The sequence below is a fragment of the Staurois parvus genome, unplaced genomic scaffold, assembly GCF_062004578.1.
Source record: "Staurois parvus isolate SC_StPar_1 unplaced genomic scaffold, SC_StPar_1.0 ptg000525l, whole genome shotgun sequence".
Taxonomy (NCBI): Eukaryota; Metazoa; Chordata; class Amphibia; order Anura; family Ranidae; genus Staurois; species Staurois parvus.
Genome location: NW_028318321.1, coordinates 9,635,752 through 9,661,470, shown reverse-complemented (window position 1 = coordinate 9,661,470; position 25,719 = coordinate 9,635,752). Strand labels below are relative to the sequence as shown.

General features: G+C 40.9%; 1 protein-coding gene across 7 annotated transcripts in view; it reads right to left on the bottom strand.

Moving 5' to 3' along the window:
• Positions 1-8,902: 8,902 nt before the first annotated feature.
• The window catches only part of PHC1 (polyhomeotic homolog 1), a 70,397-nt gene continuing 53,580 nt past the window's right edge, over positions 8,903-25,719 (bottom strand). For 6 of the 7 annotated variants that reach the window (XM_089690326.1, XM_089690329.1, XM_089690330.1 and 3 more), the window contains exons 9-15: positions 24,129-24,261; positions 23,740-23,927; positions 22,534-22,645; positions 15,921-16,026; positions 14,977-15,136; positions 12,365-12,590; positions 8,903-11,236 (exon numbers count right to left, since the gene is read on the bottom strand). In XM_089690326.1, the coding sequence (XP_089546452.1) occupies positions 11,082-11,236; positions 12,365-12,590; positions 14,977-15,136; positions 15,921-16,026; positions 22,534-22,645; positions 23,740-23,927; positions 24,129-24,261 (1,080 nt within the window). In that variant the 3' untranslated portion in view covers positions 8,903-11,081. The remainder of the gene's footprint in view (positions 11,237-12,364; positions 12,591-14,976; positions 15,137-15,920; positions 16,027-22,533; positions 22,646-23,739; positions 23,928-24,128; positions 24,262-25,719) is intronic. The other variant, XM_089690331.1, reaches the window with a different exon arrangement.

Genomic DNA, 25,719 nt, shown 5'->3' with positions numbered 1-25,719 from the left:
TTAGGGTAACTTTACCCAAATACACCTAATGATGATGAAAAGTCATTATTTCTCAGATGAACCTGGAAGGGCTTTTAGGATATTTGTAGATTGAACTTGCGCTGGAAATCATTGCACTTTATCCAAAGCCAGTACTTGAGGCACCGCACTCTGCTCATTTCTAGGACCAAACCATGTTCAGAAGTACAAATCTTAAACGCACATGTCCAGGAGCACAAGGGTGGGTGGTTCAGCTTTCTTTTGGCTGCTGTAGATATTCCAGGAGATGAGGGCTCTGATCCAGTTGACCCCCTAATATGCCACAAAGATGTGTGTATGGGTGTAAAATATTGTTAGAACATGGGCTAGTAAAACATTTTTATTTTGTTGCTATGGCATGTAGACTGTGCACAAGTTTATTTTGCATTTAGGTTTCATGCACACAAGATGTTTCCTTAATAAGCCTTTCCTCGTGGCAGCAGTATTTTGGGAAAAGCAAAAAAAAAGAAAGAAAGAAGAAAAAAAAGAGAAGAAAGAAAGAAAAAAAAGAGAAAAAAGAAAAAAAAGAGAAAAAAGAAAAAAAAAAAGAGAAAAAAAAAAAAAGAAAAAAAAAGAAAAAAGGTAAAAAAAAAAAAAAGCCTGACAGTTGTAAATATGTGTAAACGCATTCAGGCATTATTTAATTTCATTGGCTAGAATAAAAAATGTATTCTTGCCTTTGAAGTGAATTCAAGGATACATTCACCTTTGGGACCAGGTTACGTTTTTAAGGTGGAACATGTCCCCAATGCTGAAGCAGCTGCTGCCCCCCTCCCTGTGATGGAAGTACACGGTGAAGCTCCCCGTACTTGCCGTCACTTTTAACAACAGCACAGCCATGGGGGGCTCCACCCACACGGCCACATCATTCATTCAGTGTTCTGTAAATGAATGGACTACAAGTCTCAATAGCCTTAGCACCTGTCGGCTTGTTGTTCTCAATGAACTACCACGGCGGTGTAGAGTAGTTTTGAAGTTCTCTTTAAAAACTAAAACACTGATGTCTTCTAGGGGTGCGCCGAAACACTTCGGCCAAAAACACCCATCAGCCAATATGAAATAAAGCACTGATACAGGTGCTGGAAAAAAAAAAAAACCTTGCTGCTGCCACCCCCAGCGCACGTGCTGAGAAACCACTGAACGATCCCGGCGCTGGGCGAGCGATGTCTCTTCCAGATCCGACACCTTGTAAACAAGGCCTTTTTTTTTTTTTCTTTAACCCTTTGAGGACCAAGGGATGTATTTGTCCCATGTTTTTAATTGCTTGTATCATCTGATTAAGAACTTAAAACTTTTTTTTTTTTGGTTTGAGTCAAAATATTAGTTCTTATCAATAAACAACAAATGGATCTAGCTTTTTGCCAATTATTTCATGAAATGGCTTAGTTACAGCAACTGAAGTGTACGAACTTTGGCGTTCCAAAATCTTACGGTCCTCAAAGGGTTAAAGCACTAGATCAATGCAATGTAAAGCATTAGATCAAAAAAAGCATAGGAGAGATGTGGGGTCTTATTGACCCCAGATCTCTCCATAAAGAGGACCTGTCACTAATTATTTCTATCACAGGGGAGGTATGCATTTCTTGTGATAGGAATAAAAGTGATTAAATTTTTTTTTTTTTTTTAAAGGGACAGTGTAAAAATAAATAAAAAAAAGGGTTTAAAGGGCCCCCTTCCCCCCCATGCTCGCACGTAGTGGTGAACGCATACATAGGCCACGCCCACATATGTAAATGGTGTTCAAACCACACGTGTGAGGTAGCGCCACGAACGTTGGAGCAAGTGCAAACATTTTTGCACTAGACCTCCTCTGTAACTTTACATTGCTAACCTGTAGAAATTTTTAAAGCATCACCCATGGAGATGAAGTATCGCAGTTTGACACCATTGCACCAATGTGCGCAATTTTAAAGCATGACATGTTGGGTTTCTATTTACCTGCCATAACATCCTCTTTCATATTTAAAAAAAAAAAATTGGGGTACATACAGTATTTTGTTTTTTTTTTTTAATCAAAGTGTATTTTTTTTCCAAAAAATATATATTCATTTTTAAAAACTGCCCATTTCGGTTTTCGGCCAAATGCATCCTGAATTTTTGTTTTCAGTTTCAGCACCAGAATTCTAATTTCAGTGCACCACTGTCTTTCATAGTGTGGTCTGGCTGCATATAGTCTCAATTGGTTCATTAATAACACATCTCAAGTTTTTACTGGGCAGTTAGTTGCATGCAAGAAGGTCAATGGAGCTGCCACTGACTGCCTGTTTTTTTTATAGTCACAGGCATGGGGAGGGATCTCCATCACTACCCAGTGAGTCATGGACTAAAATAGCTAAAAATGAAGAAAGAGCAGCAGGACTTTCCCAGAGCTTGACATTTAAGTCCTTGTACACACTGGACATTATTACAGCGGCTGTTTTTGGCCTTTGAGATTTTTTTTCTACAGCCAGTAAACCTCCCAGCATGTTATCCTATGTGTCCATGCACACAGACTATAAGCAGCATGTTTTGGCTGGAAAAAATATCTAGAACTAGTGTGTTTCTAGAGGAGTTTTTTTAGCTGTAAAAATGCTCTAATGCTGAAAAACATGGTAAATCGTGGAAAACCAGCATTTTTGGAGTTTAAAAAAAAAAAAAAAAATGCAAAACCGCTAAAAGCCACTGAAAATGTGACTTTACACAGCTAACGTTACCAGCGTTGTTAGAACGCCCCGCGTGCATGGAGCCTAAAAAAAAAATGTCAGCAATTGCACCCTGCCTGGCTGTCCTGTCTGTTGTCCTTTAGTGCTTACAGACAAAAGATTTTTACCCAAAAATAATGAAAACAGGCATGATCATATGCCTATATATGATCCCCAAACATGATGGACAAGATTGGATTTTCTAAGCTGATCGCTATCCTTATGCCTCCTTCCAGGGATGTCCACTGTATTATGCAGGACATGCCCCATCAGCCAAATTCAAAAACAACTTTGTGGAAAGAAGAATAGCGGGTCACCTTCTAAAACACTTAGGGTAAAGTAGGTCATCTACTTGGGATTTTTAAAGTTCAAAATATTTCCTCCTGCAGGAAAGTGGCATGTGCAACCTGTAAGAATTAACCAGAAGACATCTTTTACTAGTATGACTACAGTAAACCAATGAATGCAGACTGTGGCATGTGATACTGTACAGTCAAGTTTGTAATCTGGTGCAGAATTTTTCAAATTTCATTTTTAGCCAAATGGGACATTATATATATATATATATATACACACACACACACACACACACACATACATACATACAGTAGTGTTCAAAATAATAGCAGTGTATTGAAAAAAGTGAATAAAGCTCAAAATCCTTCTAATAGCTTTTATTTCCATACACACAAATGCATTGGGAACACTACACATTCTATTCCAAATCAAAACATGAAGAAAAATATCAAATTTGTGTTGTGCCTCTAAAAAATTAAAGAAAAGTGAATATTAGACTGCACTTCTTTATATGTTTTCCACTCTCCAATCAACTTTTTAATCAAGGTACGCTGTTCTTCTGAACAATGTCTGGAACGACCCATTTTCCTCAGAATTTCAGAGAGAAATGCACTGTAACCAGCATGTACAACATTGGCTGCCTTCCTTCCTTAAATAAGGGCAATAATTGCCACCTGTTTTTCAAAGAATGAATGACCTCACTTATAGAACTCCACACTGCTATTATTTTGAACATGCCCCTTTCAATGAGTGATTCAATTACACAGAAACAGCAGCATGCATGTCATGACTGTTGGGTCTGTTGGATTTCTATTACTCTACTACACCTGCTAGTAAATTATTTGCCATGTAGAAATACCATTTCTACCAAAAACAGTGATTGATCAGGTTAGTGATGTCTGACTGCTATTATTTTGAACACAACTGTATGTATATATATATATATATATATATATATATATATATATATATATATATATATATATATATATATATATTTATATTACACACACAGTGAAGGAAATAAGTATTTGATCCCCTGCTGATTTTGAATGTTTGCCCACTCACAAAGAAATGATCGGTCTTAAAATCGAATGGTTGGTGTATTGTAACACTGAGAGACAGAATAGCAACAAAAAATTCAAAAGAAATGCATGTCTAACAAATGATGCACTGATTTGCATGTTCATGAGGGAAATAAGTATTTGATCCCCTTCACAAAACATGACTTTGTGATTGCCAACAAGGGATTTGCCACCAAGTACTGAGGTCAGACGTCTCCTGTAGTTGGCCACCAGGTTGCACACATCTCAGAAGGGATTTTGGCCCACTCCTCTTGGCAGATCCTCTCCAAGTCATTAAGGTTTGGTGGCTGATGTTTGGCAACTCGAACTTTCAGCTCCCTCCACAGATTTTCAATTGGATTAAAGTCTGGAGACTGGTTAGGCCACTCTAGGACCTTAATGTGCTTCTTCTTGAGCCACTCCTTTGTTGCCTTGGCCATGTGTTTTGAGTCATTGTCATGCTGGAACACCCATCCACGACCCATTTTCAATGCCCTGGCAGAGGGAAGAAGGTTCTCACCCAAGATTTGATGATACATTGCCCCGTCCATCATCCCTTTGATGCGGTGCAGTTATCCTGCCCCTTAGCAGAAAAACACCCCCAAAGCAGAATGTTTCCACCACGTTTGACAGTGGGGATGGTGTTCTTGGGGTTATAGGCAGCATTCCTCCTCCTCCAAACACAGTGAGTTGCGTTGATGCAAAGAGCATCATTTTGGTCTCATCTGACCACAACACTTTCAACCAGTCCTCCTCTGCATCATTCAGATGTTCAGTGGCAAACTTCAGACGACATGTGTTTTCTTGAGCAGAGGGACCTTGCGGGCACTGCAGGATTTCAATCCTTGTCGGTATAGTGTGTTACCAATTGTTTTCCTGGTGACTGTGGTCCCAGCTCCCTGGAGATCATTGACAAGATCCTCACGTGTAGTTCTGGGATGATTTCTCACTGTTCTCATGATCATTGACACTCCATAAGGTGAGATCTTGCATGGTGCACCAGACCTAGGGAGACTGACAGTTGTTTTGTGTTTCTTCCATTTGCGAATGATTGCATCAACTGTTGTCACCTTCTCACCAAGCTGCTTAGCGATAGTTTGGTAACCCAGTCTAGCCTTGTGTAGGTCTACAATCTTGTCCCTAGCATCCTTGGACAGCTCTTTGGTCTTTGCCATGGTGGAGTTTGGAATCTGATTGTTTGATTGCTCCTGTGGAAAGGTGTCTTTTATACAGGTAGCAAAATGAGATTAGCAGCACTCTCTTTAAGAGACTGCTTCTAATCTCAGCTTACCTGCATGAAAGACATCTGGTAGCCAGAAATCCTGCTGAATGATAGGGGATCAAATACTTATTTCCCTCATGAATATGCAAATCAATGCATAATTTGTTAGACATGCATTTCTTTTGAATTTTTTGTTGCTATTCATTGTGAGTGGGCAAAAATTCAAAATCAGCAGGGGATCAAATACTTATTTCCTTCACTGTGTGTATATATATATATATATATATATATATATATTCTACATGGCAAATAATTTACTAGCAGGTGTAGTAGAGTAATAGAAATCCAACAGACCCAACAGTCATGACATGCATGCTGCTGATTCTGTGTAATTGAATCACTCATTGAAAGGGGCATGTTCAAAATAATAGCAGTGTGGAGTTTTATTAATGAGGTCATTCATTCTTTGAAAAACAGGTGGCGATTATTGCCCTTATTTAAGGAAGGAAGGCAGCAAATGTTGTACATGCTGGTTACAGTGCATTTCTCTCTGAAATTCTGAGGAAAATGGGTCATTCCAGACATTGTTCAGAAGAACAGCGTACCTTGATTAAAAAGTTGATTGGCGAGGGGAAAACATATAAAGAAGTGCAGAAAATGATAGGCTGCTCAGCTAAAATGATCGCAAATGCTTTAAAATGGCAACCAAAACCTGAAAGACATGGAAGAAAGCAAAAAACTACCATTCGAATGGATAGAAGAATAGCCAAAATGGCAAGGACTCAGCCAACAATCAGCTCCAGGAAGATCAAAGAAGGTCTAGAGTTACCTGTGAGTACTGTTACAATTAGAAGACACCTATGTGAAGCCAAGCTATCTGCAAGAAGCCCCCGCAAAGTCCCACTGTTGAAAAAAAAGACATGCTGAAGAGGTTACAATTTGCTAAAGAGCACATTGACTGGCCTAAAGAGAAATGGCGCAACATTTTGTGGACTGATGAAGGTAAGATTGTTCTTTTTGGGTCTAGTGGCCGGAGACAGTTTGTCAGACGACCCCCAAACACTGAATTCAAGCCACAGTACACTGTGAAGACAGCGAAGCATGGTTGCGCAAGCATCATGATATGGGGATATTTCTCATACTACGGTGTTGGGCCTATTTATCACATACCAGGGATCATGGATCAGTTTGAATACATCAGAATACTTGAAGAGGTCATGCTGCCTTATACTGAAGAGGAAATGCTCTTGAAATGGGTGTTCCAACAAGACAACGACCCCAAACACACCAGTAAACGTGCAACATCTTGATTCCAGACCAACAAGATTGACGTTATGGAGTGGCCAGCCTAATCCCCGGATCTTAATCCAATAGAAAACTTGTGGGGTGACATCAAAAATGCAGTTTCTGAGGCAAAACCAAGAAACAGAGAAGAACTGTGGAATGTAGTCCAATCATCCTGGGCTGGAATACCTGTTCACAGGTGCCAGAAGTTGGTTGACTCCATGCAACACAGATGTACAGCAGTTCTCAGAAACAGTGCTTATACAACTAAATATTCATTAAGTGATTCAAAGGAAAGCAAAATCTTCAAACATTTTTCAGTTTATATAGTGAATGTTTGAGTTTGTAAAGAAGAATACAAACACTGCTATTTTTTTGAACAGTCTAATATTCACTTTTCTTCAATTTTTTTAGAGGAACAACACAAATTTGATATATTTTTCTTCATGTTTTGATTTGGAATAGAATGTGTAGTGTTCCCAATGCATTTGTGTGTATAGAAATAAAAGCTATTAGAAGGATTTTGAGCTTTATTCACTTTTTTCAACACACTGCTATTATTTTGAACACAACTGTATATATCCCTCATGACAATCTACTTGTCCAGATAAAAAAAAAACTAATTCTAACCAAAACCGTATTTAAAATCAGAGGTGATATTAGGACTGTTTTAAAAACAAAAAGGGTTTTATGGAGACTTAAATGTGTAACAAACCCCACCTATATTGGCAGCAGTGCTGCCACCGATTCCTTCCACCTGACAGATGAGCCCGCTGCTTGCCTACAGCAGGGCTAAAAGGTAGAGAAAAACTACCTGCCCGACGCCTGGAACTACATATCCTGGGCGTCGGGCGATAGGAGTTAACATCCCTGATATATACATCACTTTCTTGGTTGGTATCTAGGCTAAAAATTGAAGTACTTCCTGTGTAGGAGGGGTTATATAGGGGAGGACTTCCTCTCCTCTTCCTCTTTAACCGCTTCCCCACCGCCCTATAGCAGAAATACTGCTGCAGGGCTGCGCAAAATCACATACATACATATATATATATATACACACACACACACACACACACACACACACACACACACACACACACACACACGTGGACTTGCATTTCCGGGTATGGTGCCGCCATTGGCGGCTACAGATGTTGATCACCAGGTCCTGGCCAGAGATTCCCTGCCGGCACCTGGCGATTGCCGAGTAACACTGACAGGGGAGAGACCTGTGTGTCTCTCATGCCAGCAGTAACATGCTGCTGTGTATTTCTCTGTACAGCAGAGAAATATACAGCAGCATGTTTCCCAAGTAAAACACACACAGTAAAACAGCACACAGTTAAGCCTTTGATCGCCTCAGATGTTAATCCCTTCCTCCCCAGTGTCATTAGTACAGTGACAGTGCTTTTTATTAGCACTGATTGCTGTATTAGTGTCCTTGGGATGTCAGTGGCCGTTAGTCAGTTCCCCCCAGTGTCAAAATGCCAGCCGCAGTCCTGCTATAATTCGCTGATTGCTGCCATTACTAGTATATATATAAAAGAAAATAAATCCAGTATATATACACACCACCATTTGTAGACGCTATACCTTTCACGTAAACCAATTAATTTACATGTATTGGGATTTTTTTTTTTTTTAGCAAAGACATGTAGCAGAATTTATTTTGGCCTACATTTATGACAAAATGTGATCATTTTACTGGATGTTTTATAGCAAAAAGTAAAAAATACAGGTTTCTTTTTTTTCAAAGTTATCGGTCTTTTTTGTTTATAGCGCAAAACATAAAAACTGCACAGGTGATCAAATACCACCGAAAGAAAGTTCTACTCATGAGAAAAAAGGACATAAATTTAATTTACGTACAGCACTGCATGACCACGCAATTGTCAGGTAAAGTAACGCAGCGCCATATTGCTTCTGGAGGGCAAGTGGTTAAACAGACAAGACATGGGCAAATGTGCATGTATCAAAAAATGTACTTTCAAAAATACACTTTAAATCTTCTACACAAACTGGAACTTTAAAATCTAGCTGTAGGTCCCTTCCACAACACAGTGTGTTGGCACCAGTCACATGACCAGCACCATGGCGTAGATTACTTGTCGAAGGCAGAATATTTATTATGGAAAAGCAGTGTTGTTACGTAGTCTCTCATGGTTTTCCATATACCTACCACAGTATGTGCAGAAAACCTGTGAAATGTATATGTAAACATACCCCACCAGCAAATAACAACAGTATGATGTTCCAATGAAATACAAAATGAAGTGTCAGGAAGTGGAGTATACAGGATATGCACAGACCAATTATCCACATAACAATCACCAAGATCCAAAGCAATGATTTTTTTATTTCATTGTCTTCAAGTGCTGACAAAATGTAACAAAACAAAAAGGGACACATTCCACTTCCCTCCCACTGCTGCTGTATCAGCTGGCCATCAGTTACGGCATCCTAAACTCAGTGATAGGCTGCAGAATGAGCTCTTGCATAAAAACCTACAGAGGGGGAAAAAAATATTTATATATATATATATATATATATATATATATATACACACACACACTCACATATACATATATATATGTGTGTATATATATGTATGTATGTATATATATATATATATATATATATATATATATATGTATGTATGTGTGTGTGTGTGTGTGTTAGAAACCAAGAGGAAGGAAATACAAAACTGGGAAAAAGGAGCCAGTACTGCAAGAATGGTCACAAAACAACGGGGTATTCAAACAAGAATAAAAGAGGCTATAAAAACATAATATACAGATCAAACTGTGAATTTTATTGGACTGATATCCAGCAACACACTGTGCTGTGCTTATTAGTGTGCTGGAGTTTTAAAGTGTAGGGGCCCACCCATACAGAGGACACATAGCTGGCCTGTGATTAGTACCAATATTTAGCTGTTTTTTTGTGCTGAACCATTTTTTAGTCTTCCAATTTAAAAGGAATTGGTGAACTGGTAGTATGCTTTTTCATTATTACTGGTTCGGTTCTCAAAAAGGCTGGGCACATCTAGGCAATGCTCATGTCACCTTTTGTATGACAAGACCCCTTATGTCAATGTGTCATATTTGGACATTAGTAGGCCACTGACTAAAAAAACCAAACCAAAAACAAAACAAAAAACGTACGGTTTATGGAGAATATACATCATATCCATTATTCTGGGGGCCACAAAAACAATTCTGGGTCCCTTTCAGGTATCCTGACCAACTTGTCGGACTAATCTGATGTTGCTTATGCAATATCTCTATGTAAGGTTGTCCATCCAAAATAGATCTTTTAATCATGAGTGGGTGACTGTGGGGCGAATCACCCACTCACTATATTTTAGCGTGTCCAGTGACAAAATCTCTTCCTCACAGTTATTCAATCAGACCCCCTAGGGTCTCATTCCTGCTGCTGCTGTGAAATAAATGAAAGCTCCAACAAGCAAAGCACTGAGGATACCAGATGAGAGATCTCACTGCTGCAGTGTCTGTGATTCAACCTGCTAGAATCTACGGAAAATGCTGCTAGCTAGGAAAATGGCTGCCTCCACTCTGCAGGCACATTTACACTTTAAAGAGCACAAGAGGAGGGTGCTGTGTCAGCGGGTTTATTTGCAGTACAGCACAAGCAGGGATGTTTCCATTGTGAGATGAGAATTATTAAGGCTCAGATCCCAAATGCTGGTGCACACAGGGGCTCAAGGGGGGAAACACTGTAATTGAACAGAGTGCAGCAATGGCCCTGCCACTAGAAGTTTTAACAGGCAGTATTGCATGCTGCAGTGATGTACACGCAAGACAACCATGTCCAACATACCGAACCATTGCATATATGTGCAACAGACCAGCGTACACTAAGAGGCACAAGGAAAATACAGCGTGGACATGTCTGAAGTACCAGTCTCTACAGCAAGCGTCACCAGGGGATCTCACTATATATACATTCAGTCGTATGTAGAAATGTGTGCATATGATACGTCAATAAAAGAGGCCCCTGTACCTGCACAGACCAGTATATTTACAAGTATGCTTTCATCTGTATATTGTCTACAGATTTGCTACATGTACACAAAATTGCTCTCTCTGCTGCCCCTGCATCTACTTGTTACTCCTACTTGCTTAGGCAAGTATTGTCTAATACGTACAGAGCATCAAACTGCACAAGGCTTGGCCTGTAGTTATAGTCTTCACATGCCTGTAGTTTTCCCATTGGCAGGCATGGTACCTGAATGACCAGATACAAACATACAGAAGATATAGATATATATTTAGAGTAATAATGGTTAAATGGTAAAAGAAGAGCTTGGAGTGTAGGGGAGTTTATTAGATGGTGGCCGGTAGTGGAGAAGGCTGCTGATCCTCTCTCTTGTCAGTTTTGCTCTACTGCTTCCCTACACAGTTTTCCAGAGAAATATCAGGGGGGAGAATGGTCCGAGGAGTTGTCCATTGTCTCCTTCACCCCCCTTGTGCTTTGTAGGGAAAACACAGTCAGTTAAGTCTCCTTTAACAGGTTGATTTTGGCGCAGATTTTTAAAGCAGGTCCCAGTTTAATATTCAGGGCACTCATAAGGTGCTCCTCCTTCAGCAGTAACAAAGCCTGCCCATCGATCTCTTGAGACCGAAAGTCTTCAGCTAGGTCCTGGCATCCTAGGAGACAAAAAAGGGCAAAACAAAAGGTTTTCTTAGATTTCACTTCACAATGACAAGGATGCATTTCCAAATCATAAAACCATCTTTTTCCAATCAGAAGGGCAATTCAAAGAGCATATCATGATAGATATTATTTTTACAGATCTCACATGTTATTACTACATATATACCACTCTAAACGGATGCAAGAACTTTCAAATGGGTCACTGCAATAGAGGCAATAGTCACATAATTAAAGTATAGGCAAAACAAAAAGGCAAAACTTTTTTTTCCCACTTTGTATAGAGTAAGGGAGGGTTAGATTTATTTTCACCATCTGTGTCCCATTGCAGAGATTTCCCTTATCCCATAGCCAAACAGGAAGAGAAAGGAAATCCCTGCAAATTAATGGAATTCCTTTGGAAGCTCCAAGTCACCAGAACTAGTGTTCCCATTGGAAGATTTCCCTTCCATTACTTTTCTGGGGACAACCCAAATTTTGGGATTTTCTTTTAATTTCGCTTTCAATGATAATGGTAGGACAAATACAGGACAAATAGAGAAGATGAATTCCCCTAACTGGGACACAGACAGCAATAAAACCTGACAAGTGCTCTAATCCCTCTCTTTAATTATACTTTAAAAATCCTTTCACATGGTTGTAAACCTCAGACATGAAATATGAACCAACCATATCCCTCTATAATGTGTACTGGTCTCAATTAAGAGCACTAACTGTCATTCCTGTCTGCTGCTTCCTTCTTCTGCTCTCAGCATGAGTTACTTCTGACAATTCCCTGACACCAAGAGAAAAAACGGTAACAGCCTGTGATTGACAGCCTCAGCTCTGTTCCTGTGTGGAGGGAGGTGTGTGTCTTCCCTCCAATCAGCTCTCAGAGCTTGTCTCTAACACAAGCTATATAAATTCAGCACTTTGAACAGATGTAGAGAAGAGAAGACTGCAAATAAACAGGTACACTTTATGTAGGAGGATTTGTTTAATCTCTGTGTACCACCTGAGGCTAGTCACTTCACTGGATATATGTGAGGATTTACAACCACTTTAACCGTCAAGCAACCCCCACCTTCATTCTGAAATATTTGCTATGCCTATCTATAAATACAGATAACGAAATTTAGTCGTACCTTGTAATGAAGAAATGAACTCGTACACTTCCTCCACACTCCAGCGACTGGGATTGCTAGACAGAAACACTGGATTAATCCCCAGAAGTTCTGAGCTGGATGGTCCACTGGTTGGAGTACTTCCATCTCTTTCTGCATGGGGTGTCCTACAGGAGGGAGGGGCTGGGGAGGTGGGAGAGAAAGCCTCATCGTAGCTGGAAATGTCAGAACCGCGGCTGGAATCCTCCTGTAAGAAAGGAATAGTCAGAAAATAGTAGGAACCCAATGAATCCCAAATTTAATATTTTACATACTAAAGTGAATGTAACCCCTTCTCTGTCACCAGGGTAAGGCGTACGTCAGTGGGCTGTAGTAGCATTGGCGCACAATTTGTGTGTACTTCACAAACCGACTTGGCTTTCTCCTGGAAGCGATTTTGGCAGCTGTAAAGTCACCCACTCACTTCCACAGGCACTAGAACATAGGAGCCAAAAAGTTTCTTTAAAAAGAAACTGTACCAAGCTATACCCACAGTTGGGTAAACACTCAGCGTAACCTGACAACTCTTCTATAATTTTGTTAATATATTGCATTGATGCGCCCTAAAATTAACTTTAGTGCATTTTAATATGCGACATACAAAACTACTAACATTTTATTCTCCAGGGGGAGGTAATAATTGCCAAACTGCACTGACACCAGAGGGGGGGTGTGGGTGTGTGTGTGTGTTAAACTTCTGATTCCACATAATGAATCTTGAACACGAAAAAGCACCGCTATTGTGCAGTCCTCTGGATGTGTTGGGGCTGCACTTAAGGCCCTCTATTAAACTGAAGTTGACCACTACTCTGACAGAATAAAAGTGTGCAGGAACACTGGCCATATATCCATATAGTCTATCAAGGGTAACACAGATGGCAACCAATGGTATGAAAGAAATGGGAAGAGCACTTTCGTGACGTTACATCATGCTCTCTAATAAATCAGTATTTGGTTGTTCAGTAAAATATATTATAATGAAGAATATTTTCTAAGAATGCTCTGATTTCCATATACAGTTGTGCTCACAAGTTTGCATACCCTGGCAGAATTCGTGAAATTTTGGCATCAATATTGAAAATATGACTGATCATAACAAAAAACTGTCTTTTATTTAAGGATAGTGATCATATGAAGCCATTTATTATCACATAGTTGTTCGACTCCTTTTAAATCATAATAAACAGAAATCACCCAATTGGCCCTGATAAAAAGTTTACATACCCTGAAAGGTTTGGCCTTGGCACAGACACACAAGGTGACAAATATGGGTTAAAATGGCAATTAAAGGTTAACTTCCCACATCTCTGGCTTTTTAAATTGCAGTTAGTGTCTGTGTGTAGTCAGTGAGTTTGTTAGCTCTCACGTGGATCCACTGAGCGAGCTAAATGGGGAGCAGAAAATAACCAATCAAAAAGACCTGTGTAACAAGGTAATAGAATGTTATAAAGATGGAAAAGGATATAAAAAGATATCCATATACCTAAATATGCCAGTAAGTACTGTTCAATCACTTAAGGAGTGGAAAATTTGGGAATCTCTTAATACCAAGCAAAGGTCAGGTAGACCAAGAAAGATTGCAGCCACAACTGCAAGAAGAATAATTGTTCAAGATACAAAAACACCCACAGGTAACCTCAGGAGAAATACAGGCTGCTCTGGAAAAAGACGGTGTGGTTGTTTGAAGGAGCATAATACAATGATACTTGAACAAAAATTAGCTGCATGGTCGAGTTGCCAGGAAGAAACCTTTACTGAGCCAATGCCACAAAAAAAAGCCTGGTTAAAATATGCCAGACAACACCTTGACATGCCTCACAGCTTCTGGCACACTGTAATCTGGAGTGACGAGACCAAAGCTTTATTGGTCACAACCAAAAGTGCTGTTTGGAGAGTGGTCAACAAGGTCTACAGCGACAAGAATACCACCCCCGTGAAGCATGGTGGTGGCTCATATTTTGGGGGGGGGGGGGGGGGAGCACTAAAAGGCATGGGGAATCTTGTGAAAATTGATGGCAAGGTGAATGCAGCATGTTATCAGAAAATACTGACAGACGATTTGCATTCTTCTGCCCACAAGATGCTCATTACAAAAGACTGCACACTCTCATTGATGCTAAAGGAGGCAATACACAGTATTAAAAACTAAGGGTATGCAGTCTTTTGAACAGGGGTCATTTCATTTGTTTATTTGTTGCCATGTTTTGTTTTATGATTGTGCCATTCTGGTATGACCTACAGTTGAATATGAATCCCATAAGAAATAAAAGAATGTGTTTTGCCTGCTCACTCATGTTTTCGTGAAATGGTACATACTGTATATTACCAATTGTCCAAGGGTACGCAAACCTTTGAGCACAATGGTATACTTCCTGTGTTATAGAATTCTCGGTCAGAAAATAAAAAAAGTTAAAAATTGTGTATTTTGCCTTACAAACATTCTTTAAAGAGGGGAAGACTTTATTCCCAGCACCGGGCTCAGCCCCCAGTCTCCTAGTGCTCCCCCCCCCCCTCCAAAGCTATAGTAATTTTGAAGCTTAAACATGTCTGCCTGTTGCTTTTGCGCCATAGGAAAGAACATGAGCACTAGGCACCTCTGTTACCCGCATTCGCTTCCCCTGGATCTTGGCACGTGCAATTTCAGAACTGTTTCTTCGCGGGCCGCGCCTGCGCACTCTCACTCCTCCCACTTCCTGAAGATCCTTCAATTTCTTCCTTTTAAGACGCAACTGGTGACTACAGCTTACATTGTATCTGAAAGGAAAGGAACTATGAAGAAGTCTTAATACACCACAGCCAAATACATTGTTTGTATATTGAGTGGCGGAAAATAGAAAATGTATTATGGGGAAGCCTTCACTTTGGAACATATGAAAATAAATACAAACAGAAAGATTACTCTGACATTCGATTCCTTTTTTGGCTGCACAGTGTCCACCCCACCTAATGGTGCTGTACAATCACTTTAGCAGATACAGGCGAAATAAACAAAAGCAGTTAATTGGAAAATTCACATTCACAAAGGTAAAACTCCATTTTCTTGTAGAGTGGTCCAAAGATTAAAGGGTTAGTTCACCTTTACCAAGAAACTGCCTAGGCAAACCAGGGGCACCTGTAAATAAACTGTGCAGCTTTGACCAAAGTTAAATAATCTTGCTATAGGTGTAGCCCATTTAAAGTACCTCACAAAGCCTGACTGAAAAACTCTCAGGATGCATCTTCCCATCCTGCTTTGTAGCTAGGACACTCGTAAGACACACCAAGCTGTTACTGTACACATTCACCATCACTGGAGTGGGCTCTCAAATGCTAGGCTAAGCTACTTCATCAGAGGAGAGAAAGCACATGTGAGGGGGTTTGAATCTGAAAAGGCATTATCTGCATAGGCAGTTTTTTTGTAAAGGTGAACTATGCCCTTAAGACCCCACCAAAACATTTAGAAAAAGAAAAACAAAGAAAAAAATTTACACATTCCTAACCTTACATTTGCAGCATTTTGTGTACTAAGCAGCCAAAGATGATTTAATACACAGTTTACCTCTTGGCACAGGTCATTGAACAGAACCGCTTTGAACCCCGAAACTGATCTGCTGGAGCAAGCTTGCCACAGTATTCACACTTTAATAGTTTGGAACTGCAAGAATCTGCAACAGAAAGCATTAATATAATAGGTGTACGATAAAGGGAGAGCCATATATACAGACTGAGAATACTAAAGAGACAGAAAAGACTAAACGATTATTACTTCATTTAAATGTCATTTTTTTGTTAATTTTTTACATAATGTAGGGGAAAAAAAACCCCGCATACATTCTCATAGGAACTTTTCCATGCTGCAAATGGAAATCATCCAATGTATTCACTTAGAATAGATCATGTGTGATTCTACAGATGGGGGGTTAAGATTTCTCTACAGTTTGGCCTGATAAGTCATTACATGTTTGTGACTAGCATGAGTGATGCTGGCCCTACACGAATAAATCTTTGCAAGTGTTCCTTTGTAACCCAAGAACAAAAACTTTTAATATATTGAAGTCTAGTCCTTAGTGTTTTTCAGGCCAAGTACATTTTATGCAAATACAGAAAGTTTTCTGTTGGTTCTTCTGGAAAGCCAGTGTCCTTTTAACTTTCTGTGCATTTAACTGATATTTTAACCAATGTTATCAGCTATCACTCGCTTTCTTTGTGAACTACAGAGCCTCCCCCCTCTCCCCAAGTTATTGAGATCAGGAGAGGAGGTGTTTGCAGTCCAAAGCCGGAGAGCATCCTATAGTGACAACACTATTCATCTATGAATACAGTACAGAGAGTGACAATGCTGTCGCCTTCAAGAACACCCTTACAGCATGAACCACATCCAAGGTATGCAGAGATTTTTCTCTTGCTGACTGAGGCCTAGGAGAAAATGAAAGCAGAAGTATGTCCTGATTGGGATGAAAGCTAGAAACTACCCTTAGTAAAAAGCACAGATGAGGCGCAACAGGGGCAGACTGACCATTCGGGCACTCGGGCACTGCCCGAGGGCCCGGGGTCAGTAGGGGGCCCCATGAAATGGCCCTGGTACCTTTTATAGGCTTTTTTTTGGGTGTGCTTTGAGTGTGGGCAAGGACACAGGGGCCCCCTGATCCCCTATTGCCTGGGGGCCCCATGAGTTGTCAGTTCGCCCCTGGGTCGCAACACCACTTTATGATGCAAAACCAAAAATTGTTCTCTGCAAGATAAAGCTGCCAGCTCTGACACCCTTCTCGCAGAACTGAATGCCACTAGAAACAACACCTTACGAGTCAACAGGACCAGTGGAATCTCTCCAATAGGTTCAAATGGTGGTTTTTGCAAAACCTCCGAAACCAAGTTCAGGTCCCAAGGACACAGACAACCTGACAGGAGGAACCATACGCATCACTCCCTGTAAAAAAATGTGCGGACCAAAGAGTGAGACGCAATGGGCCTAATGCTGAAACCTGGCCCTTAATGGTACCGACAGCCAAACTCTTCTGAAATCCTGTTTGAAGAAATGACAGAATCCTGCCAATCACATACTTTCATGGGTGCCATTTGTGAATCTCACACCAGGCAATGTAAGCTTTTCAGGTTCTGTAATAAATGTTCCTAGAAACTTCCTTTCTAGCACCCAACATGATATGGATGACAGAATTTGACACTCCCCTATCCTTCAGGATTTGGGTTTCAATAGCCACGCCGTCAAACTTAGCGACCTTCTTGGGTTTTGATTCTGAGATCTACCCCTGGAGGCTGAGACCTGTGTGTGGTGAAACGACTGCCTAGTAGATGAGGACCCAGCAACAGAAGCCCCAACACCTTAAAAAGAAGAGCATTTGGATTTCCTCTTATAGGGTAGAAGAGTACATTTACCCCCTGAAGTAATTTTACCTCTTGAAATCTTTTGCATATATTTGTCCAAATCATTCCCAAACAGCCGTTCCCCATGAAAGGGAAAACCTGCAAACAATTTTTTTGCATGGCAGTTCTGCTGACCAACTTCTCAGCCACAAAACCCTGCGCATGTGCACGGATAAGAGGGCCAAGCGAAAAATTTGTAGAATTGGATCTTTAAATGCATCAACCGCGGAACACAAAGCATGCAGAACATCCTCCAATTCCTTGGCCAAGGATCCCCCCTGCCCTGATGGTCTTCCAATCCGTTGCTTGACACGGTCAGAAAGACTCTGGCAAATGCCAATAGCTGCCACGGCTGGATGTGCCGCAGAACCTGCCAGGAAGAAGGAGGACTTGAGGAGAGGCTCCAGCTCCTTATCCGCTGGGTCCTTGAAAACCTGTACATTATCCACAGGAGAAGTTAAAGATTTATTCAGGGATGAAACAGCTGCATCCACTACAGGCAACCCCCATTTCTTAAACTTTTGTTCCAAGGGGTACAAAACAGAAAACTTCTTTGGTGGAACAAGAAAAGGATGCACCAGAAAGGCCCGAGTACTCTGTGAAGGCTTCACACAGCCCAGGGAAGAATAAGTAACCTCAGAGGCTTCTATCGGAAGTAGCCTGAATCCAGACCGTACCAGATCAGTGAGGTCTTGGACATAAAAATCTCTGAGACTGGAAGGCAGAGACCTCCTGCTTCTCCTCAGGCTGTGACTCCTCAGACAGAAATTCTACTGCCTAACCTTCCTCAAGCTCTTCCTCATCCTCAGGCTCCACCCATTCTGGCTCCAGGATTGGTGGTTCTAGTGACGGGGATCTATTTCGATCCTTAGTCCCCTGAGAAACTGATGCAATCATCCCTGCAATCTTATCTTCTTAACCTGCTAAGGCTGAAGAAAGATCATTCTTGGTTACATATGCTGAGGCAGAAGCCCCAGTAGTAGCCACAATGCCAAATAGACTCGCGTCTCAGACTGCCCAGTCGCTTCTGGCTTGTCAGGACAGGATATTACAGCAGACCTTCAGCTAGGTTCCTCAGGACCTGGCAGAGGTACATTAGTACCCTTTCCTGCTGCACCTCCCCCACTCCGCTTTCTGCAAGACATTACCTCAGATAGCACAAACCTGTATACCTCCACTAGTAACACAGATCACAATGATACAGCTATGCAAGTAGTGTGCTGAAAAAACAGTCAATGCTGCCTTATGAGCCATCTAAGGTGGCTCCTGACAGACTGGTCCAAGCTTCCCCTCAGGGGAGTACTCCCGTGCCCCTACTGAATAGCCCACTCTCTATCCCAGCCACAACAGATTTCTCAGCAGCAGCCCACGTGTGTCCCGGCCTTCAGATAAGCAAAATATTGCTGACAAACACTAAGGAAATAATGTCTTATTAACTCGCATTCATTTTGTATAATGCCTCCATTTCTAGATGTGTGAACAGTTAGTTTCGCTTGTAATTTCCCTCTCGTTTTCTGAGAATAGTTTCTATTTTACTGTAAATGAAACTACCTTATATGGTATCCCTCAGCTATTTGCAGTTTCTGTTCTTCACATAACCATATTGATAAGAATGGAGTGTTTCATTGGTCATCCTAAGATTAAGCAACATACACTGAGTTCTGTATAACCGTTCTTGTTTTGCATTAAACTTTCAGAGATTTAGCTTGCACACTTCGGTGTCTGGAGCTTTATTTCTCCCAGTACAGAGGGTGAAAAAAACGAGGACAGAGGCTACAAACATAGGCTGATTCCGATCAACTAGTGGCGGGAAGTGGGATTAAAAGGTGTGGCCGGTCAGGTAAGCTGAGCCAGTCTTAGATTTACCTAGATTGTCCTCCTTTAAGACCCAGGGATAGTAGCCCAAGTTTCCATTTGAGCTTGTTGGATCTTGCTGGGAGTCTTTGAGGTTGGACCTCAAAAGGGAATTCTGAGGTTTTGGGAACCTCTGGGGAAAAATTGCCTAGGCAGGTATAATTGTGAATTCACAGGAGTCCTCATTTATTTTTGCCATTTTAGAAATATAAGTGCTTATTTGCTTTATGTTAAGAAACTGTTAAGTAGTAATTTTCTTACAGTATAGGGATATTAAAAGTGTCATACTTTTAAGAGTTAAACTCCTGAACTGTTGAGAAGGCTTTGTCGGCATTACAGCATCTCCACTTCAGAGAATAAGTATTGACACTATAATATTTATTGCTTTGCCCAACAGCTGTTTTGCGTCAAAGATGGGTAGAATCCAAAGGAAACACAAATTCTGCACACAAACACAATATGATTCCTGCTAAATTCCCACTAAAGCCTCGTTCAGTGGGTTGTGCTAAACCGTACGAACATGAAGGGCAGTGTTTACCTGCATGGAGATATCCAGGTATTCTATGCATCCCTCTGCAGACAGTCCTATTCACGTCAACTTGGACACAGCAGCTGCAAGGACAAATCTAACATCCGTGCAGGGTGCATGGCCCCAAACACAGACAGTGTAAGTTCAGGGACATGCACCCACACAACTGTCAAGTTGGAAGCAGTGGCTGTGTCCTTGCAGCCGCTGCATCCTAATTGACATGAATGGGACTGACTGCACAGGAATGCAAGGAACACCTGTGCATTCCCGTGCAGCTGCAGTGTCCCAATTGACATCAATGGAACACCTGTGCATCCCTCTGCAGTTCGGCAGCTAGTGCAGGGAAGTGGAGGGGAGGAAGCAGCGTTGGGTTCTGGGTGGGGGTGTGTGTGTCACATTTTAGGTTAATAGCTCTGATCAGAGGCTTGTTATCCGCTAATCAGGGCTATTGTTTTGTTCAGCAATGTCTGCTGAACAATTCTGCTGTAAGCTCATGGTCACTGAAGTGACCATGAGCTTATAGCAGAGGAGGAATGCAGGTGAGCAGACGTATGCTTCAATAAAGCTTGCTGAAAGCACTGAAAATGCTTTGTAAAAGCTGGCAGTTCACTCTGCCCTTAAATCAGCTAAAGCCTGTGTGAAACAGGCCTGACAGTACACAGGTCTGGAAAGTGCCACAATGCAGAGTCAAAGAGCAATGGTCACATTTCAGGCTAGCCCTGCAAGTCTAGTCAAGCGAGGTCTAGGTATGGCCTCCAAAGCTAGTGCTGAGGAAATACTTATTAGGTTAGGTGCTATGAAGAGAACAGTTCAAGCAGCAGTGTAGCAAGGAATCTTGATTGAAGTCACCAAGGGAAATATTCACTAAGTGAAGAAGGCTAGCAAAAAAAGACAGAGCTGATAAAAGAGCATCCTACTTCATATGACACCAACATAAAACTTAGGCATATTGGGTAGAGAAGGGGTTGTAAAGATGCTGGCTTACAATATTTCTGTTGCCAAAGTCCCAACCTCCTAAAGGTGGCAATATAACCCAACTATTCTATGTCCCTCAATGGACAATAGAGAAATTACATTTTGGTTCTTGGGTTTAAATACACTGTAACTTGTCGTTCAAGGATCATGCAAAGACCAAGTCATATAGGAGTTACTTATGGAAGCAATAAAAAAAAACTTCCAACAACTGAAAAAATCTCTCCCCAAATTTTTCCTTCTTTTTCTTCACTTCTTATTCTCTTTCTTGTCCACCTTCCTGGACAGCCCCTCTCTCTTTTTTCAGGGGCTGTTCTCTGCCTTTGGGAAACACTGGTTGCACTTGACACTTTGGGGTTTATTTACTAAAGCTGGAGAATTAAAAATCAGGCTCACTTCTGCATAGAAATCAATCAACTTCTAAACTAAGATTGTTAAATTAACAGAAAAGTAGGGCTTTTTTCCCCCCATTTATACTTACTTAGGTGGTTACAGCATCAGTCTGATGCTGCATCTGTCCCCTGCCAGCACAAAAGGTAAGAACTTAGCGATCACATGTCAGTCACTGCTCTCTGCTCAGCCCCCACTCCCCACCCCAGCACTCACTGGAGCGCTGAGCTGTGCAAGGGCAGGGAGCGGCTGGCTCACTCTCTCAGTGCTTCGCTGAGAGGCTGAGCCAGGTGCCGCTCTAGACTCTGGACCAGCTGAGTGACGTCAGCTGAAAGTGTGCCGTCAACTGAAAATGGGTCACAGAAGTGCAGTTCGTTCAGCGCTCTTTGGCTGTACTTGTCCTTTAAGCTTTGGCAATAAAACCTGGAAGCCGATTGGTTTCTATGCAGAAGTGAGCACGATTTTGCACTCTCCAACTTTAGTAAATAAACCCCTGTGTCTTTAGGTTCTTAGAATATTTTTGTAATACTGTCACAGTTGTGTTTTATTGTGAAAATAGTGTACTTGGATGGGATTATAATGCTTTCTGGTCTGTGCTCTCCAACAGGATCCCTTTAAAGTTGTTTAATAAAACTTTATTCTTAAAATAAAATTTAAATTAAATAAAAAAAAAAATTGGAAAAATATCTGTACAAGTGGGAGCTGATCATTCCCTTCTGCATGGCGTGAAAGCTTACAATATTTAATTGTCTTTGTGCTGCATTAAAATTTTGACCAAGATTAGAGAGAAGGCTGGAGCTGCTCCTGGAAGGGCAAAAACTAACTGTAGTTTTACAATTATGCCCACAACATACCCAACCTTATTTACGGATTGGAGTAGTGGAACTGCACGGGGGAAAAAAAAAGTTACAAATTGGAACACACTAACAGAAAAACCTCTAGAAGAGCTAAATCTGACTTACCAAATGATAAGTATTATAGAGCAAGACACAACTAACAGGATGACACAACAAAACAAAGTTAATAGAATAAAACTGAGACATACCGTTAATAGCCTGGTCTGCTGTGGGCTGAGGGGGAGGACTCTCCACTGCAGGCAAAACTGTAACAGTCGCAGGCACCTTTTCAGGGTCCTTTGGTATTTGAGGACTACCAACCTAGAAACGGACAACATGCATGAGCAAAAGCTTTCCTCCATCCAGCAAGCAATTCATTCCTTTCCTTAGTGATGTAAAGTCAATAAGCAAACCAATTCTCTGGTACATCTATTGTTTTTTAAATACTCTCTTAAAAAGACATTTAAAAGGGTTTTTTTTGGTTCTCATTTTTTAAAGTCGATTTTAGTAGCAGTCACCTGATCACATTTCTTACATTCCCAAGCAACTAGGAAAGGACTGTGGGAAGAGACCAACATCAGCCCTTCTGTAGATGTTATCTTCACCCTTCTACTACCAGCAACCCTCAGGCGGAATGTAAAAGGGACTGGACATGCTTCTACGTGGGAGTGTTTAGCTTTATCTTCCAAAAGTGTCAATGATGTGACATTAAACGGACGGCAAAACTTTTTTTTTTTTTTTTTAATTTGGATAGAGTGAGTGAAGATTATAACCACTATCACGTTTTTCCATAGGGGATATTTCCCTTCACATCCCGTCCTATAACCAAAACAGAAAGTGAGAGGGAATCCCGAGGTGGCACAAAAACTAGTGTCCCCACTGGAAGATTTCCCTTCTATTACTGTCACTTTTGATGAACGGTATACAGGGCTAATAGAGGGGGTGAATCTCCAGAATGGGGGCACAGACAGCAATAAAATCTGACAGGTGTTCTAATCCATCTCATATCTAAAACAAAAAAAAATAAATAAATAATTTTTGCCTTTAGTTACACTTTTGAAGTGAAGACACTGCATAATTATATGCAGCCTTCAATTCCAGCTGTGGCAGAGCCAAAAGGGTGACAACACTAGGATAATTTAAAAACACCACACACACCAGTGTCATCCTGAAACAGAAAACAATGCCTGGACACAGAATTTTGCAGGATCAACAGATATGTTTTACATGAAAGCAAAAGGAAAAAATTAGAAGGCACTTTACTACCTTAAAGTTCATTCCACTTCATTTAGTTTCCCATTTTGTCTCTACAAATACTTTAATAAAATAAATATTTTCAAAATCTGTACACATATGGTACACAACTCCACTCAACTAACAGTAGCACATAACTAAGATAAGGGCTAATAGCTTACAGGAAAGGGTTCCGCTCCCTCTTGGATGACAAAGCCCTCTATGATATGAGTCAGGATCTGTGGCTTCACAATGGCTTGTGGGGGCTTGGAGTCATTGTGCTGACGCGACGTGACCGAAAGGGTGGGCGCACAAGGGGGTGCAGACACAGACAGAGCAGGGGTGACTTGAGAGGCAGCTTCGGACTTATCTGTGGAGTACAGTGTGCAAATAAAATGAAATCAAGCTGTGAATGAAAACATCAGCATCTTACCTTCTGCCTGAAAATGCAATATGTGAAAACAAGGTGAGGCTGAAAGAGCTGACAGGACAGATGCAAGTAGAATGTTACCAACTTAGGTGTTGAAAGACATAACAAGTAAAGCAAAGCAGAGTTGTCACATTCACCCACCAGCTGGGGTGCTGCTTTCTTCAACTGTTGGTGGAGTATCTGCAGGGGGAGATGCTTTCACTGGGAGTGTTGGGGACTCTTCCCTGTCCTCCTCTGACTCTGCCTTCCTCTTTCCAGCTGCAGACATCTTGCCCTAAGATTAAAACAACCGTTGCATGTCTTATTGAATGGTCAGTCCAAACAAAACACACTACAATATCTGGTACAAGCTGGCCAGTTGAATCATCTACTCTTTTCTTCCCTTCCTAGTAAGAAGCTGTCTACTGCATTTGTGTTCCCAGCTCGGCCAAACTGTCTCTCTGTCCCTGATGGCTCTTTCGTTAAAACTCTAATACTGGAAGGGGATCAAGATGGGATCTATAGAAAAGAGACCTTTGCTCAAAAGAGAACAGAAATCAGTTAATTTAACCCATCAGCATCCATCCAAAAAATATGCAAGTACAGACAGAAACTTATGGTCATAGCAATATATGGGCTTTGGGTTTATGTAATATGTCTAATCTTCATGTACGAGTCTTAAAAATATAGTGTCATGCACCAGATAAATTCCCCTCAACCACTGTAAATCAAAAATTTAACCAATACCCCAAATTGGGATTCTCCAGTAGGAATGGGCTATGCACAGCACATACAATATACACAATGATATACAAAACACCTAACACTTTCTGAGCTATGTGCCCCTAATTTGAGGCAAAATAGCAGTCCATGTATGAATTCCTCTTATACGCACACCATCTTCTGTAGCTATCCCTGAGTTTACCATGCACAAGGTGATACACAAAGCTTAAAAGGGATCAATGAGAAAGAGACGGGAAGTACACAATTGTGGGTCGTTAAATACTTTATTTTTTTTTTTTTTATGCTATTTATTTTTATTAAAGAGAAAACAGATTGTACCCACGTGTGTCAATTGTGTCAATGTGCACAATCTCATAACGATGAAAAGGATTAACACTGATGCCATGGACAGTGGTGCTGTGTAGCTAACAGCTCAAAGCTCAGTCCTCTCTGGACTTGGCAACCCACTGCTACCTGTTAGCGGGAGTGCATCTGTGCATGTTTATGGCCATACACGCTGCCTGTATGCAGCGGTCTCCAGCGTGATCAGTGTACAATGCACAGAAGTGAGTGATTGTTTTCCACGGCCTGTCTGTGTTCGCAGAGAGGACGAAGCTTGGAGCTATCAGCTGCACTGCACCACCTGCTATGGTGTCAGTGTTCATCCTTTCATGGTTATGAGGTTTCTTCCCCAACTGACACTTATGAATGCAATTTCTTTCTGATATTCATTTTTAATACAGTGTTTAATTGTGCAAGATTGTGCACTTCCCTGTCTTTCTCTTTGATCTCTTACAATATACAGAGACCTAAACTGTATTTATCAAAAAACAAATTTTATTCCAGCATTGTTTTGAATAAATTTGGATTTTTGAGTATATTCATACAGTTTAGGTCTCTGTATAAATTGTATATTTTATGTAGTGAGTATACTCATTGCTAATGAAAAATCCCTTTTTGGGCGCATTCATTAGTAGAGAAACTTACACCTTTCCTATAGGGGTAGCAATTTTAATCATTTGTGAGCAAA